The sequence below is a fragment of the Chlorocebus sabaeus genome, chromosome 11 (genome assembly GCF_047675955.1).
Source record: "Chlorocebus sabaeus isolate Y175 chromosome 11, mChlSab1.0.hap1, whole genome shotgun sequence".
NCBI classification, from domain to species: Eukaryota; Metazoa; Chordata; class Mammalia; order Primates; family Cercopithecidae; genus Chlorocebus; species Chlorocebus sabaeus.
This window is the reverse complement of record NC_132914.1, coordinates 122,213,687-122,228,705: the sequence shown is the minus strand read 5'-3', so window position 1 is coordinate 122,228,705 and position 15,019 is coordinate 122,213,687. Positions and strand designations below refer to the sequence as shown.

General features: G+C 51.7%; 1 protein-coding gene, 2 non-coding genes and 1 pseudogene across 4 annotated transcripts in view; 2 read left to right on the top strand and 2 right to left on the bottom strand.

Annotated features, from left to right (window-relative positions):
• Nucleotides 1-6,640, top strand: part of DHX37 (DEAH-box helicase 37) — a 43,012-nt gene extending 36,372 nt beyond the window's left edge. Inside the window, exons 21-27 of one of the 2 annotated variants that reach the window (XM_008005184.3) lie at nucleotides 947-1,119; nucleotides 2,693-2,807; nucleotides 2,947-3,084; nucleotides 3,254-3,348; nucleotides 3,438-3,511; nucleotides 5,310-5,407; nucleotides 5,604-6,640. In XM_008005184.3, coding sequence (XP_008003375.3) covers nucleotides 947-1,119; nucleotides 2,693-2,807; nucleotides 2,947-3,084; nucleotides 3,254-3,348; nucleotides 3,438-3,511; nucleotides 5,310-5,407; nucleotides 5,604-5,689 — 779 coding nt within the window. In that variant the 3' untranslated portion in view covers nucleotides 5,690-6,640. Of the gene's footprint in view, nucleotides 1-946; nucleotides 1,120-2,692; nucleotides 2,808-2,946; nucleotides 3,085-3,253; nucleotides 3,349-3,437; nucleotides 3,512-5,245; nucleotides 5,408-5,603 lie in introns of both variants that reach the window. The other variant, XM_037995124.2, reaches the window with a different exon arrangement.
• A 1,410-nt stretch (nucleotides 6,641-8,050) lies between these two features.
• On the bottom strand, nucleotides 8,051-9,817 carry LOC103239354 (histone deacetylase 1 pseudogene; annotated as a pseudogene).
• Nucleotides 9,818-12,637: 2,820 nt separating this feature from the next.
• On the bottom strand, nucleotides 12,638-12,709 carry TRNAA-UGC (transfer RNA alanine (anticodon UGC)). The gene has a single exon. It is a non-coding gene; the product is annotated as a tRNA-Ala (tRNA).
• A 246-nt stretch (nucleotides 12,710-12,955) lies between these two features.
• Nucleotides 12,956-13,027, top strand: TRNAD-GUC (transfer RNA aspartic acid (anticodon GUC)). The gene has a single exon. It is a non-coding gene; the product is annotated as a tRNA-Asp (tRNA).
• The last annotated feature ends 1,992 nt before the right edge of the window (nucleotides 13,028-15,019 follow it).

Sequence of the window (15,019 nt, the reverse complement as noted above, 5' to 3'; positions counted from 1 at the left end):
TGAGGCCTTGCCCTGGACTCTACCTCAGCTCAGCAGCACATAATCCTTCCTGCCACCAACACCCAGGGAAGCTTGAGAGGAAGGAAATGTCCTCCAACATACGGCAAGAGGACCATGCGTACAGAGGGCAGCCTGGACACTGGGTCTCTTCTGGGCAGGCCACGTTCTTTTACCCAAGGCTAGAAGGGAATTTGCCTTCCATTCAAGGAGATCCCAGGGTTTGATGCCAGGATTGATGGCTCTCTTCCAGCCGATCCTTCTCCCAGCGCCAGGTGCATGGTGGTGGCCCTGTCACTGTGCTCTGTGTCCCTCTGGCTGTGGCTTTTCAGAACAGCCCCATTCCAGGTGCAGCAGCTTAGAATTGCAGTCAGCCTCTAGATAGCACTGGTTACAGTGGCTTGGTGACATTAGACCTTTATTGTTGCAAGGAAGAGAAGCCACTGAGTCAGCAGCCCAGGGCATTTCTCTGCTGCCATCCTCCTGCCATTCGCTGTGCCTTCCACCCTAAGGTCACCTCATGGGCTGAGGAGGTAGTTGGAGGCTTGGTCGCCTCTGCCTTCCGGGCAGTAGAAGGGAAGGACAAGGCCAGGGCACCCACCGGCTGTCCTTTTCCTGTATTGAACGTTCCCAGGAATTCCAGCCGCAACTTCCTTCTTCACGTCATGGACCAGAACTGAGTCTTGAGGCCACCTGGGTGTTGGGGGAGGGCCGTCTCCTAGCAGAATGCTCTGCTGACCAGGCAGGATATGAGGCTTTGTCCCAAGGAAGAAGGAGGGGATGGAGGGCGGCTGCAGTCCTGCCTGCTGGGGGCTTTGGGTCCTGCTGGTGGCCTCTGGGGAGTGGCTGAGGCTAGAGCACTGAGCATGGTTGGGACTTTCTAGGAGGTCAGGGCAGAGCTGGCCCCAGGCCTCGCCACCACCATCCTCACTCTTGGATCTCCCCTCAGTCAATGCTGTGTGCCCAGAGGCTGAGCTCTTCGTGGATCCCAAGATGCGGCCGCCCACCGAGAGCCAGGTGACCTACCTGCGACAGATCGTGATGGCTGGCCTGGGAGACCACCTGGCCCGCAGGGTCCAGAGCGAGGAGCTGCTGGAGGACAAGTGGAGGAATGCCTACAAGGTGGGGCCCCCACCGTCTCCCTGCCCGGGTAGCTTGGGGCACGGTTGGGGCACCTGGTGAGGGGCAGGCAGGCTGGGCCCTCGGGGTCTTGGGGAGGCCTGTTCCCCTCAGTTGTGGGTCCCCACCGAGGAACAAGTGGGGCTTGCAGTAGAATCACATCTTCCTTGGTTAGTTTCTCACTCCCAACTTTTTTTTTTAATAACAGTTTAATGGAGATAGAATTCACACAGCATTTAAACTCTTTTTGGGTTTTCTGTTTTTCTTAGAAACAGGGTCTCGCTCTGCTGCCCAGGATAGAGTGCAGTGGCACAATCACAGCTCACTGGAGCCTCAAATTCCCAGGCACAAACAACGTTCTTGCCTCAGCCTCCTGAGTAGTTGGGACTAATTTTGTTGTTGTTGTTTTGTTTTTTGAGACAGAGCCTCACTCTGTTGCCCAGATTAGAGTGTAGTGGTGTGAACTCAGCTCACTGCAACCTCCACCTCATGAGTTGCAGCCATTTTCCTGCCTCAGCCTCCCAAGTAGCTGGGATTACAGGCACGTGCCACCACGGCCAGCTAATTTTTGTGTTTTTACTAGAGAAGGGGTTTCATCATTTTGGCCAGGCTGGTCTCAAACTCCTGGCCTCAAATGATCTGCCTGCCTCAGCCTCCCAAAACGCTGGGCTTACAGGCAGTGTTACCCAGGCTGGTCTTGAACTCCTGGCCTCTAGCAATCCTTCCACCTTGGGCTGCCAAAGTGTTGGGATTACAGGTGTGACCCACTGCATCTGGCCTGCATTTAAACCCATTTAAAGTGTTCAATTCAGTGGTTTTTAGTATTTTCACAGAGTTTTGCAACCATTATCATAGTTAACTTTAGAGCATTTTTATTACCCAACAAAGAAACCCCACACCTGTAAGCTATGAGTCCCCAGTTCCCCTTCACCACCGTTTTCATGATCCTGCTTTCCGTCGGTGGATCTGCCTGTACTGGACATGTGGCATGAGTGGAATCTTAACATACATGGCTTTTCATGTCTGGCCTCTTTCACTTAGTGTGATGCTTTCAAGCCCCATCCATGCCATGGCGGGCGTGGGTGCTCCTTTTTTTTTTTTTTTGAGATGGAGTTTTGCTCTCGTTGCCCAAGCTGGAGTGCAATGGCATGATCTTGGCTCACTGCAACCTCCACCTCCCAGGTTCAAGCAGTTCTCCTACCTCAGCCTCCTAAGTAGCTGAGATTACAGGTGTGCGCCACCACACCCAGCTAATTTTTTGTATTTTTAGTAGAAATGGGGTTTCACCAACATGGTGAAACCAGCCAGGCTGGTCTCGAACTCTTGACCTCAGATGATCCACCTGCCTTGGCCTCCCAAAGTGTTGGATTATAGGCATGAGCCACCGCACCCGGCACTTCCTTCCTTTTCATGGCTAGATCAGACTCCGGCGTGTAGATGGGCCACGTTTCCTGGCAGATGGAACACTCTCCCACTTTTGTGGCTGAAGTGGATATTCAGAGTCTCCTGGGTTGAGAGTATGCAGAGACCCTGGGCTTGGGTTCCTTACTGACCACATCACCTCCATTCTCTGCAGACCCCTCTCCTCGATGACCCTGTCTTCATCCACCCCAGCTCCGTCCTTTTCAAAGAGCTCCCCGAGTTTGTGGTCTACCAGGAAATCATGGAGACCACCAAGATGTACATGAAAGGTGCTGAGGCCTGGGGACAGCCCCTTGTCCCCCGATGGTGGCTGTGATGGGGGTGTGGCTGGGACCCTGGGGCAGAGGCATGGGAGCCCCTCCCACAGAGGGTGCCACTGTAACCCCAGCTTCCTCCCCTGGCCCCCAGGCATCTCTAGCGTGGAGGTCCAGTGGATCCCGGCCCTGCTGCCCTCTTACTGCCAGTTTGACAAGCCCCTGGAGGAGCCAGCCCCTACCTACTGCCCCGAGCGGGGGCGGGTGCTGTGTCACCGAGCCAGCGTGTTCTGTGAGTTGGGGCAGTATCCCAGGCAACCTGAGCCTCCCGCAGCCATGGGCTTCTTGGATGCATGGCCCTGTCCCCTGCCCCTGGACGTGTGTATCTTGGGTGGGACAGGGATGGGACTCAGGCGGTCAGCTACAAGAGGGTCCCTGGCTCACTGACTCCTGCCCTCCAGATCGCGTGGGCTGGCCGCTCCCCGCCATCGAGGTGGATTTTCCAGAGGGCATTGACTGCTACAAGCACTTTGCCCAGTTCCTGCTGCAAGGACAGGTAGGTGGCACAGCGGCTCCAGGCCCTCATCTCAGGTACCGTGGGCAGCAGCAGCCCGGGCCTCACCCCTTCCTGTGGTCTCTCATCAGGTCTTCCGCAAGCTGGCCTCATACCAGAGCTGTCTGCTGTCCAGCCCCAGCACCATGCTGAAGACGTGGGCCAGGTACTGTCTTCAGTGGGAGCCTTGCAGTGGGCAGGAGGGGTCGGAGGCCTGAATGACCTCCCCAGGGCTGCTGGGACAGAGCACCACACACGGGGAGGCTTAAAAGATCCGAAGCGTGTGCTCAGGTCTGAAGGCTGCAGGGCCACGCTCTGTGCAGCAGCTTTCGGGGAGGGTCCCTCTTGCCTCTGCCGGCCTCCTGGGCTTATGGCGACATCACTGCAGTCTCTGTCTCCATCTTCGTGTGGCCATCTCTCTGTGTTTCTCTAGTCTCCCTCCCTGTGCTCTCTCCTTATAAAGACACCAGTCACTGGATTCAGGGTCCACCCTACTCCAGGGTGACCTCTCCTTAACTCATGACATTTGCAATGACCCTCTTTCCATATAAGGTCACACGCTGATGTTCTTGGTGAGCATGAATCTGGGGTAGGGGAGACACTGGGCTGCTCCCCGAGAGTTGCCCGGTGTCAGTGGGAGGCATCCTGGCCCTAGGGACTTCCTCCCAGCTGAGCAGACCCCTGCCCCATCCCGCCTACCACCTCTGCTTCAGGGCTCACCCTTGCCCTCCACCTCCTCCTGCTCTCCTCCTGCCTGTGGTCCAGACCCACAGACACCTCCCCCTTCCTGGGACTAGCGGAGCCTGTGGTGCAGGGGCTTGGAGCACTGGAGGCAGACCTGAAGGTGCAGGCAGGTGCCAGGGACTCAAGATGGGGTGTGGGGCACAGCACCTGCTGCTGGGCTGTCAGGAGCAGTGTCAGTCACCCAGCTCACATTTTCCAGTGCGGCCCTGTCCCAGGCATGTTCTTGGGGCTGGGATACAGACACGGTCTCTGTCCCACAGTGGCGTCGCTTGGCCCCAGAGGGACAGAGCAGGACATGAGTGAGGCCTCGATGGGCTTGGGGTGGAGTGCGACTGGGCTGGTCAGGGAGAGTCTCACTGGGCAGATTCAGAGGAGGCAGGGCTGGAGCTGGGCACAAATCTGGAGGAAGGTTCCAGATGAGACAAGTTGCATGCACAGAGCAGCCTTGGTGGGCAAAGAATGTGGGCCAGAGGCAGCCAGGGTGGATGGGAGGAGGTGGGATCTAGAGCCTTCTGTCCCAGGATGATTAGGGGAAGGGGACCCTTTGCCTTCCCTTTTATTTTTATTATTATTATTTATTTTTTAGAAGGCCTGTCTAGAGAATTTTGTTTTTTTTGCTTTTGAGTTTTGTTTGTTTGCTTGTTTGTTTGTTTGAGACAGAGTTTTGTTCTTGTTGCCCAGGCTAGAGTGCAATGGCGCAATCTCGGCTCACTGCAGCCTCTGCCTCCCGGGTTCAAGTGATTCTCCTGCCTCAGCCTCCTGAGTAGCTGGGATTACAGGCACCCGCCACCATGCCCGGCAAATATTTTTGGATTTTTAGTAGAGATAGGGTTTCACCATGTTAGCCAAGCTGGTCTCGAACTCCTGGCCTCAGGTGATCCACCTGCCTCAAACTCCCAAAGTGCTGGGATTACAGGCATGAGCCACCATGCCCAGCCAATTTGTTTGTTTTTGAGACAAGGTCTTGCCCTGTCACCCAGGCTGTAGTGCAGTGGTATAATCATGGCTCACGCAGCCTCCAACTTCTGGGCTCAAGGGATCCTCCTACTTCAGCCTCCCGAGTAACTGGGGCTACAGGTGCATGTCACCATGCCCAGCCAGCTCTTCACCCTCCGGGATGGGGCCGGTAGGGTGGTGATGCCTGCCCTGTTTTCAGGCCCCCAGCAGCAGCCGGTCTGTGCCCTGGCTGCCTACCACCAACCTGCACCCCTGCCCCACAGGCTGCAGCCCCGGACGGAGAGCCTCCTGCGAGCCCTGGTTGCAGAGAAGGCTGACTGCCGTGAAGCCTTGCTGGCCGCTTGGAAGAAAAACCCCAAATGTGCGTTTGACCAGGGCCAGGGGGTGGGAGTGGACGGGATGGGGTCACCGAAACAGGGGCTTTGTGCTTTGTGCACAGTCAGCCCTGGCTTGGCAGAAGGATCTGGCCCCATGGCTGCTGGCCAGCTTCCTGCCACCTCAGGAGAGTCCCTGGGCCCAGGGTCACCCTGACGCTATCCTCCTTCCCTCCCCTGCAGACCTGCTGGCCGAGTACTGTGAGTGGCTTCCACAGGCCATGCACCCCGATATCGAGAAAGCCTGGCCCCCCACCACTGACCACTGACTGGACACCTGGCTGGAGGGCCGAGGACTGGAGGGCTGGCAGCAGCCTGTCACCCTGAGACCATGACTGCCTGGCATGGGCTTCATGGCCTGCTCTCAGGAAGCAGGTCAAGCCCTGGGAACCTCCTCCATGAGAACTGGATCCTGTATGAAGCGTGCTGCTGCCCGTGCCATCTGGCCTGGGGGTGACTTTTTGAACTGATTATTACATGGTGGATGATGATTTCATCTCATGTGCTGGACGCTGTTCTGTTCAGTGTGCTCTTTGGACTACATTAGTCTGCCGTGGAGCAGCAGAGCCGGAGGTCTCTGCAGTCCCTTCCCCGCTGCCCTACCAGAAGGCCTAGGAGGCACGTGGAGGGCTCATCCTTTCTGCAATTCTTCCCTCTAGAGTCAGGGAGGGCCGCCCAGCCCTGGCCTCACAGCCGTCCCAGATGTTAGGTGAGCCACCGAGCTGTGCGTTGACCTTGAGGGGCCCGGCTCGGGGCCCCCAAGCTCCATGCCTTCTTGGGAGGGTGGACGCCGGCACCTTTCCTGTGTTACGGCTGCGGGGAGTGGGCATCTCGTCTGCCTGTGGTCAGCTCTCAGACGGCAGGGAGCGGAGCTGACCTTGGCCGTGCTTGGTCACCACTGCCATGCCGCAGAGGATGGGCCTAGCTAGGCTGGGGCCACAGGACTATTCTGTCGGCCTTGAATGGGGACTGCAGAACCCTCAGTTTGTCTCCCTTGTTCCTCTGTGGCCGAGGTGGGAGGGGTAGGTCCCCCAGCAAGAGAGACAGGAGCACCCCAGACAGGACCAAGGAGTCGGGAGACCCCTGCCCTTCCGTCCTCCATGGTGAGGGCCCGGACGTCTCCCCAGAGCCCAGCGCTCGCAGGATGGATTCCGCTCCTGGCTTTGCTTCTGTGGTTTTGGTGGAGACAGTTATGGAATAAAATGTTCCTGGCACCCAGATTATTTTGTGGAATACGCTTGGGGAAGGACACCCAGGTGGCGAGTGTGCTGTCGCGGGACGCGGCCTGGTGGCTGACCTGCCTTCCCAGTACTGCCATCTGCTCTAGGGAGGCCTCTCCTCGCTGGGTTTACTTATCTCCCTGGCTGCTCTCGAAGCCCGAGCAGCTCCCTCTCCCCACCTGCCCCATAAGTCCAGCCCTTCTCGCTCCAGGTTCCTCCCCAGGAGCCCAAGGCAGGGCCATGAGCCGGGGCCCTGCAGACACGTTTGCTTAACCCGCCCAGTGATTGAGGAAGACCTGAATTCCTCACTAACATGTGGAATTGAGCTGTTTCCCACTCAAAAGTACTGACCTCCAGCTTTCCTGAAATCCCACCGCAACATGGGCTGGCAATTCTGAGATGAAAGCGGAAGCCATCGTTCCCACCGCTGTCTCAGGCGCCGGGGCAGCCTCCTCAGGGACGTCCCTGCCTCCTCATCGCACTCCACAGCCACAGCAAAGCGTCCACAGTTGTAATTAGGCGATGCTTTTTTTAAAATGTTATGTAATTAACACACCATAAAATTCACCATTTGAAGGTATACAGTTGCTTTTAGTATATCACAGTTGTGCAACCATTACCATGACCTGATTCCAGAGCATTTTTATAGCCCTAAAAAGATACCCCGTACCCATCAGCAGTCTGCCCCATTTCTCCCAGTTCCCCCAGCTCCAGGCCCCACGAATCCACTTTCTGTCTCTGGATTTGTGCTTTCTGGACATTTATCCCTTTTGTTGCTTTTTTTTTTTGGTTTTTTGTTTTTTTTTTTAGAAATGTACCATTTTATTACAAAGAGGCTCACAAAAATGAAAATAGTATCTCAAAAAGGAAACTAGCAACCTCCACCTGCAGAATTAGGAGAAGACGGGGCAGGCAGTGTTTCTTGGCTCACTTGAGGCCAGTGGGAAGGTATGAAAACAGGCTGATGTTACCTTAGGAGCCTGGAAAGAACAGGAAATCCTTGAAGACCCAGCTACCCCTTCTAGAATGTTCAATAAGGGCACCTTTCCAAAGCTATTAAGCGGGCACTTGACATTTCAGGATTTTGTCTTATGGTTGCATAAAAGTATCCCTTTCACCCAGACCTGGCACCCTTTATGGTTCAAAGTTAAGAAATGGGGAAGAATGGGTGGCACAGCGGCCCCTGGAAGAGCTCACCCAGCACAGCTGCCCTGGGCTCAGGGCCTTGGTTTCTGTCCCTGGGGATATTTATATTTAATAGATTTTTATATAAATACATAGAGAAATAGAAAATATAAAATCTGGCCGGGCGCGGTGGCTCAAGCCTGTAATCCCAGCACTTTGGGAGGCCGAGACGGGCGGATCACGAGGTCAGGAGATCGAGACCATCCTGGCTAACACGGTGAAACCCCGTCTCTACTAAAAAATACAAAAAACTAGCCGGGCGAGGTGTCGGGCGCCTGTAGTCCCAGCTACTCGGGAGGCTGAGGCAGGAGAATGGCGTAAACCCGGGAGGCGGAGCTTGCAGTGAGCTGAGATCCGGCCACGGCACTCCAGCCTGGGCCACAGAGTGAGACTCCGTCTCAAAAAAAAAAAAAAAGAAAGAAAGAAAATATAAAATCTGACGGGTTGGGGGAGAAAGGTGAGGGACTCGGCAGGAAGCCAGAGCTGGAGAGGTCTGTTCAGGCCAACTTGACCTCCTCCTTGACCCCTTTGGCTTCTGGCTTCTCCTCCTTGGTTTTCTCCTCTTCTGTGACTTCTTTCTTCTCCTCTGGGTCTTTCTCTTTTTCATCCTCTGTTTTTACTCTCTTGGCTTTTTTGAAGTTGGAAGAGTTCTTGCGGCCCCCATCTCCCTCCTCTTCAGAATCGGAGAACTCTTCCTCACAGGCAGTTCGTTTGTCAGAGGAGCAGATCGAGATGCGCTGGTCAGGGTCGTCTTCGTCCTCATCGCTGCTCTCCTCAGGGATGGCGTCCTCAGGAACCGCCTGCATTTGGACCTCAGCTGCATGCGGCAGCACTCTAAGGTTCTCAAACAGTCGCTGTTTGATCTTCTCTGGGTACTCATTGGTGCTCTGGTTAGTCATATTGGAAGGACTGATGTGGAGCTTGAAATCTGGTCCAAAGTATTCAAAGTAGTCATTGTACGGAAGCTCATTAGGGATCTCCGTATCCAGGGCCACAGCTGTCTTGTATGTCCAGCACTGGGCAACATTATAAATGGTGTAACCACCACCTCCCAGCATCAGCATAGGCAGGTTAAAGCTATTGACAAGTTCCACACACTTGGCGTGCCCTTTGATGGTTAGACTGAAGCAACCTAACCGATCCCCAGATAGGGAGTCTGAGCCACACTGTAAGGCCACCGCACTAGGCTGGAACATCTCCATTACTTTGGACATGACTGGCTTGAAAATGGCCTCATAGGACTCGTCATCAATCCTGTCTAGGGGCGGGTAGTTAACAGCATAATACTTGCCTTTGCCAGCCCTGATATCCTGTAGGTCCCCAGTTCCTGGGAAGTACTCTCCATACTTATGAAAGTACTCTCCATACTTATCTCCGGTCACAGTCATGACCCGGTCTGTGGTATAGAAGGCCTCTTCCACGCCGTCGCCATGGTGAATATCAATGTCAATACACAGCACCCTCTGGTGATACTTTAGCAGTTCCAGGATGGCCAAGACGACATCATTGACGTAACAGAAGCCAGATGCCTCAGACTTCTTTGCATGGTGCAGGCCCCCAGCCCAATTCACAGCAATGTCCGTCTGCTGCTTATTAAGTTTCACAGCACTTGCCACAGAACCACCAGTAGACAACTGACAGAACTCAAACAGGCCATCGAATACCGGACAGTCCTCACCAATGTTGAATCTCTGCATCTGCTTGCTGTACTCCAACATGTTATCTGGACGGATGGAGCGCAAGAATTTAACGTAGTCATCGCTGTGATGACTACACACAGCGATGTCATCTCCTCAGCATTGGCTTTGTGAGGGCGATGGATTTCCATTTTTCGGTAGAGACCATAGTTGAGCAGCAAATTATGAGTCATGCAGATTTCGTGAGGCTTCACTGGGTGGCTTGTCCGTAGCAGTAATTTCCAACATCCCCGTCGTAATAGTAACAGACTTTCCTCCAGGTGCCCTGCGTCTGCGCCTCTTGCTCGCCTGCCATCCCTACCGTCATTCGGTCCATCCGCCCTCCCGCCCGCTGCTCCGCTCCTTGTTTGTTTTTTTGAGACAGAGTCTCGCTCTGTCATCCAGGCTGGACTGCATTGGGGCAACCTCGGCTCACTGCAACCTCCGCCTCCCGGGTTCAAGCGATTCTCTTGCTTCAGCCTCCCAAGTAGCCGGGACTACAGGCACGTGCCACCACACCCAGCTAATTTTTATATTTTAAGTAGAGATGGGGTTTCACGATGTTGGCCAGGATGGTCTTGATCTCTTGACCTCGTGATCCACCCACCTCCGCCTCCCAAGGTGCTGGGATTACAGGGGTGAGCCACCGTGCCTGGTTTGTTGGTGGTTTTTTTGAAAGGATCTTACTCTGTCATTCAGGCTGGAGTGCAGTGGTGCAATCCTAGTTCACTGCAGCCTCCATCTCCTGGGTTCAAGTAATCCTTCTACCTCCCAAATAGCTGGGACTACAGGCACACTCCACCATACTGGGCTACAATTTTCCGTAGAGCCAGCTCTTGCTATGTTGCCCAGGCTGGTCTTGAGCTCCTGAAGTACTTCATTGCTTCCTATGACTGGATAATACCCCAGTGTATGGATAGACCACATTTTTATTTGTTTCCATCTTTTGGCTATTGTGAATAGAGCTGCTGTGAACATTTATGTACAGGTTTTTGTGTGGATGTATATTTTCCATTCTCTTGGGTATATCCTAGGAGTTAAAACACACACACACACACACACACACACACACACACACACACACACAAGAAAACAAGAACACCATTGCCTGGCCAATGTCATTTAGCTTTTATTTATTTATTTATTTTGAGACAAAACTGCATCTGCATGGCTGGTAGATACCTGAAAACATGCACACCCTAGAAAGTGGGCAGGAAAAAAGCAAAGAAATAATTCAGTTCTACTTCTTACCCAACAGATTTGGAAAAATTAAGATCATGGCCATACCCAGTGCTGAAAATATAAGGAAAAGAGCACCTTCACACATTGTTAGAGAATATGTAAGTTGCCACAGCCCTTAGAAAAAATCCAGCAATATTTATTTATTTATTTATTTATTTTAATTTTTTCTGAGATGGAGTCTTGCTCTGTTGCCCAGGCTGGAGTGTAGTGGCACGATCTCTGCTCACTGCAACCTCTGCCTCCCGAGTTCAAGTGATTCTCCTGCCTCAGCCTCCCGAGTAGCTGGGACTACAAGTGTGTGCCACTACACCCAGCTAATTTTTTGTATTTTTAGTAGAGATGAAGTTTCACCATGTTGGCTAGGCTGGTCTCAAACTCCTGACCTCAGGTGATCTGCCCACCTGGCCCTTCCAGAGTGCTGGGATTACAGGCATAAGCCACCATGCCTGGCCCAAAATCTAGCAATATTTAAAATAAACCAGGCATGGTGGTTTACGCCTGTAATCCTAGCACTGTAGAAGGCTGAGGTGAGAGAATCACTTAAGGCCAGGATTTCCAGACCAGCCTGGACAATATAGCGACACCCCTGTCTCTACAAAAAAAAAAAAAAAAAAGAAAGAAAGAAAGAAAAGAAAAATGTTTGCTGGAAGTGGTGAAGTATACCTGTAGTCTCAGCTGCTGGGAGGCTGAGGTGGGAGGATCGCTTGAACCCAGGATTTGGAGGCTGCAGTGAGCTATGATCGCACCACTGCATTCCAGCCTGGGGGACAAAGAAGTACATTTTGAAAAGTATCCATGCCCTTTGACCCTGCATTGCTCCCTGTGGAAATCTGTCCCATCGAGATACCGGCGCCAGAAGGCAAGGAAAGTGCATATACCAGATGACTGACAACAACACTTCAGTGAGAGAAAACAAAATTACCCGAATCGCTAGGAGGAATGGTAATAAAGCATGCTACCCCTGAGTTAGGAAATACTATGCAACCACGTCCAGAATTTGTCCTGAACTCCATCATGCTCGCACCTCCTCTGCCGCACCTCTGGAGGAAGTCTCCATCAGCTCTCCGGGCGGTGGGTGCACCTCCTTCCCTGTCTCCCCACATCCACCTACGCCCAGGGTGTATTCTCCGCATGGCAGCCAGAGGGAGCCTTTTCAAACCTGAATCTGGTCCCGTTCCCCTGCGTCAGGCCTCCCAGTGTCTTCGAAGGTAAAGTTCATCCTCATTCACTAAGCTCCGGGGCGGGGCTTTCTTCCTTCCCCTTCAACACAGAGCGCCCTTTCTCCAGCCTCAGGGCCTCGGCACCTGCTGTTTCCTCCGCTCCACGCATTGTTTCTGCAGGGGCCTCCCCTGGCAGCTAATCTAAAGCAGCCCCCGCTCATGCACCCCTGAGTTTCCATCTCATCGCTATTCTTGTCTTCAAAAAACGTATCGCTACTTGCTTATTGTTAAGTCTCCGGGACTAGACTATAAAGTCCAAGAAGGCTGAGAAAGCTTGCCCGGCCTGTCTTATCCAGGGATACCAGGGAACGTACACTTTACCCGGCACACAGTAGGTATCGACGCGTGCACAGAAGCTGACATGAGGCCCCCAGGAGTTAATGAATGGTCAATTCCTTTCTAAGGAATCCAGTGCTTTTCTATCTGTTTGATGAAACAAATAACTGGGAGTGTTCGTTTCAAATGGCATATTGCCGGCCCCGTGGCCGGCCTACTGAACGCGGATCTCTGGTGGAGGGGCCCAGGGAATTTGTGATGGGGGGCAGGGATGTACGCTGGCGCAGGCCCTTCCAAGGGAGCTTCGCAGGCAGGTTGATGGGGGCTCCCTGGGTCCTCTTCCCAGTTTTCCTTTCTGTGTGACTGTAATTAGCAGGAAAAAGGTAGAAAGAAAACCCTGGAGATGCCGGGGATTGAACCCGGGGCCTCATACATGCAAAGCATGCGCTCTACCACTGAGCTACATCCCCTTCCCTCGCAAAAGGCTTTTCTGGGAATGGTGATACAGAGAGTGCCCTTCGCTTTGCTAATTCAGGTGTCTTAGCTTCCGAACGTGCAGTGCCTCCAGCCACTCAAAGGGGCCTCTGCCCGCCCTGGGAAAGCTCGGAGGCCAGGGCGCCTGGCGCCGAGCCCGGATGACCCGCAAAGGGTAGGAACGACAGCGGGAGAAGGCTACAGTCTTAGAGACTGAGTTGCAGAAAACCGCGTATGGCTTGTCCTCGTTAGTATAGTGGTGAGTATCCCCGCCTGTCACGCGGGAGACCGGGGTTCGATTCCCCGACGGGGAGGCTAACAAGATTGACCTTTTGAAATACAGAAGGGGAAACCTTGCTGGTAATGCTTTGCATTGTTCCAAAATATACTGAATAGGTATACGAGGAGGTGCACGTCGCAGGTGTGCCCGCGACACTGTGAATTAGGGCCCTTTCGAGGATTCATTGCCCTCCAAGGAGAGCTGGGGTGAAGAAAAAAGGGGGTGCTCAGCAGTGTGCACAATAGGTTCGTTTTTATGTCAAAAAATTATAGATATGCACACAAATGTGTGAGTATTTTCATGTTTCTGATTGGCGTCATGGTAACAACAGCAGCAGCAGCCGCCAACAATATACAGTTCTTAACATGTGCGGGGCAGTATTGGTAAGCGCTTTAGTGTTCACGCATTACATCCTCAAGCATCCTACCAACGTGCCGTTTTCTCCACATCAGACTGATGAAATACAAGCACAGACAGAGGCTCCGTGGCCCGCCCAAGGTCTCATCAGTCACAATCAACTGTAGACATAGGGGGCCTTTGGGGAGAAGGACTCGGGTGGTGGATGGGAGTAACTCTTTGAGTTTCCATTTCTGTACCTTTCTGGACTTCTGGAATTCTATTTTTTTCTCTCTTATTCGATTTTTATGAGAATGATACGTAGAATTTTTAAAAGTCAGATACAACTACTTTTGAAAATAAATGCTTATTCCCCAATGTCTCAGAAAGTTTCCTCAGCAAGGTGACTTTTACTTTCTGCAGAAAGGGTGGTGCCCATCAGCAATTCTGCCACGAGCATACACAAAGTAAAAGAGACATAAGAATATTTATTCCTTATGCATGTGGTCCCTATTGCTGTGTTTTGACTTCACTGACTGGAACCAGACCTCACAATTTAAACTAAAACCCGATTAGCTAACAGTTCAAAACTTTTTTAAATACATAAAGGCAGTGAGGAACAAAGGAAAAAAGGATGTTGCTTAGAAAGGACTTAGAAAAGTAATAATATTCCTAAATAAGGGAGGAGTGTAGGCTGCAAGCTGGGACATGCCTGGGCAGGTCCAGCATGAGTATTTTGACGAAGGTACAAGGACATAGAATGTACTACGTGCCTGTGAGCATGTTTAACATAGATACTAAAGTCAGAGTGCGCTTATTCTGTTACATTTGCTACCTAAGGCTTAACAGATCGTTATTACTATAAAATAAGAAACTTGAAGAAAGTTAGTTTTGAGAAAAGATATCAGTAACATTTATGATTCAAAGGGGAAGCTTTGAAGAGGAACTTTTGCTTTCTACAATTCCTTCCCTTTTAATTTTTATGATTTTTCCTTTTTAAACTGTTTTAGTATGTTTTGGCTTAATTGTTCTACTTGAGCTTTTAAGAGGAGAAGTCTCTTAGAATAAGGTGGGGGAGAGTTAAGATAGGTTTTAGTAGTTTTGGTAAGAACTGTCATTATTAATTTTGTCATTAGCTTCTGGAGGCATGGTATAATATAACATCTGAGAAGAAGTATACCTAATACAGTAGTAACAGAAGTGAGAATCGAGGTTATAGTTTCCTTCCATTGACCAAACCATCCTCCTAGCCAATTTGAAATAGGGTTATTAATTCTAGAATTTCTAGTTAGCTCTTTAGATAAAGCAGTGAGACCTTGTAAGGTTCTGGTTATGCTTCTGTTAGGAGTAGTGTTATCTGGGATGAAGGTTGTACACAACATTGGGTTTTAATTATAACACAAGCACCACCTTTCTCAGTTAATACTGTATTTAAAGCCATTTTATTTTCCTAGACCATTTTACTAGTGGATCCTAACTGTTCTGCTATTCCTTTAATAGCATCTTTAAGTATAGTTAATAAATTGCTGTTGATAGTAATAAATATAGTTTATCCAATATACATTCTTATTAGTTGTTATTTGTGGGAGAAGGGATTTGAACCTCACAGCTGTCTGATTTCTAGCTTTGAATTTATCTGGTATACCTCGTGGAATGTCAGTTGTATCTAAATAAACATGGGGGTCAAAGG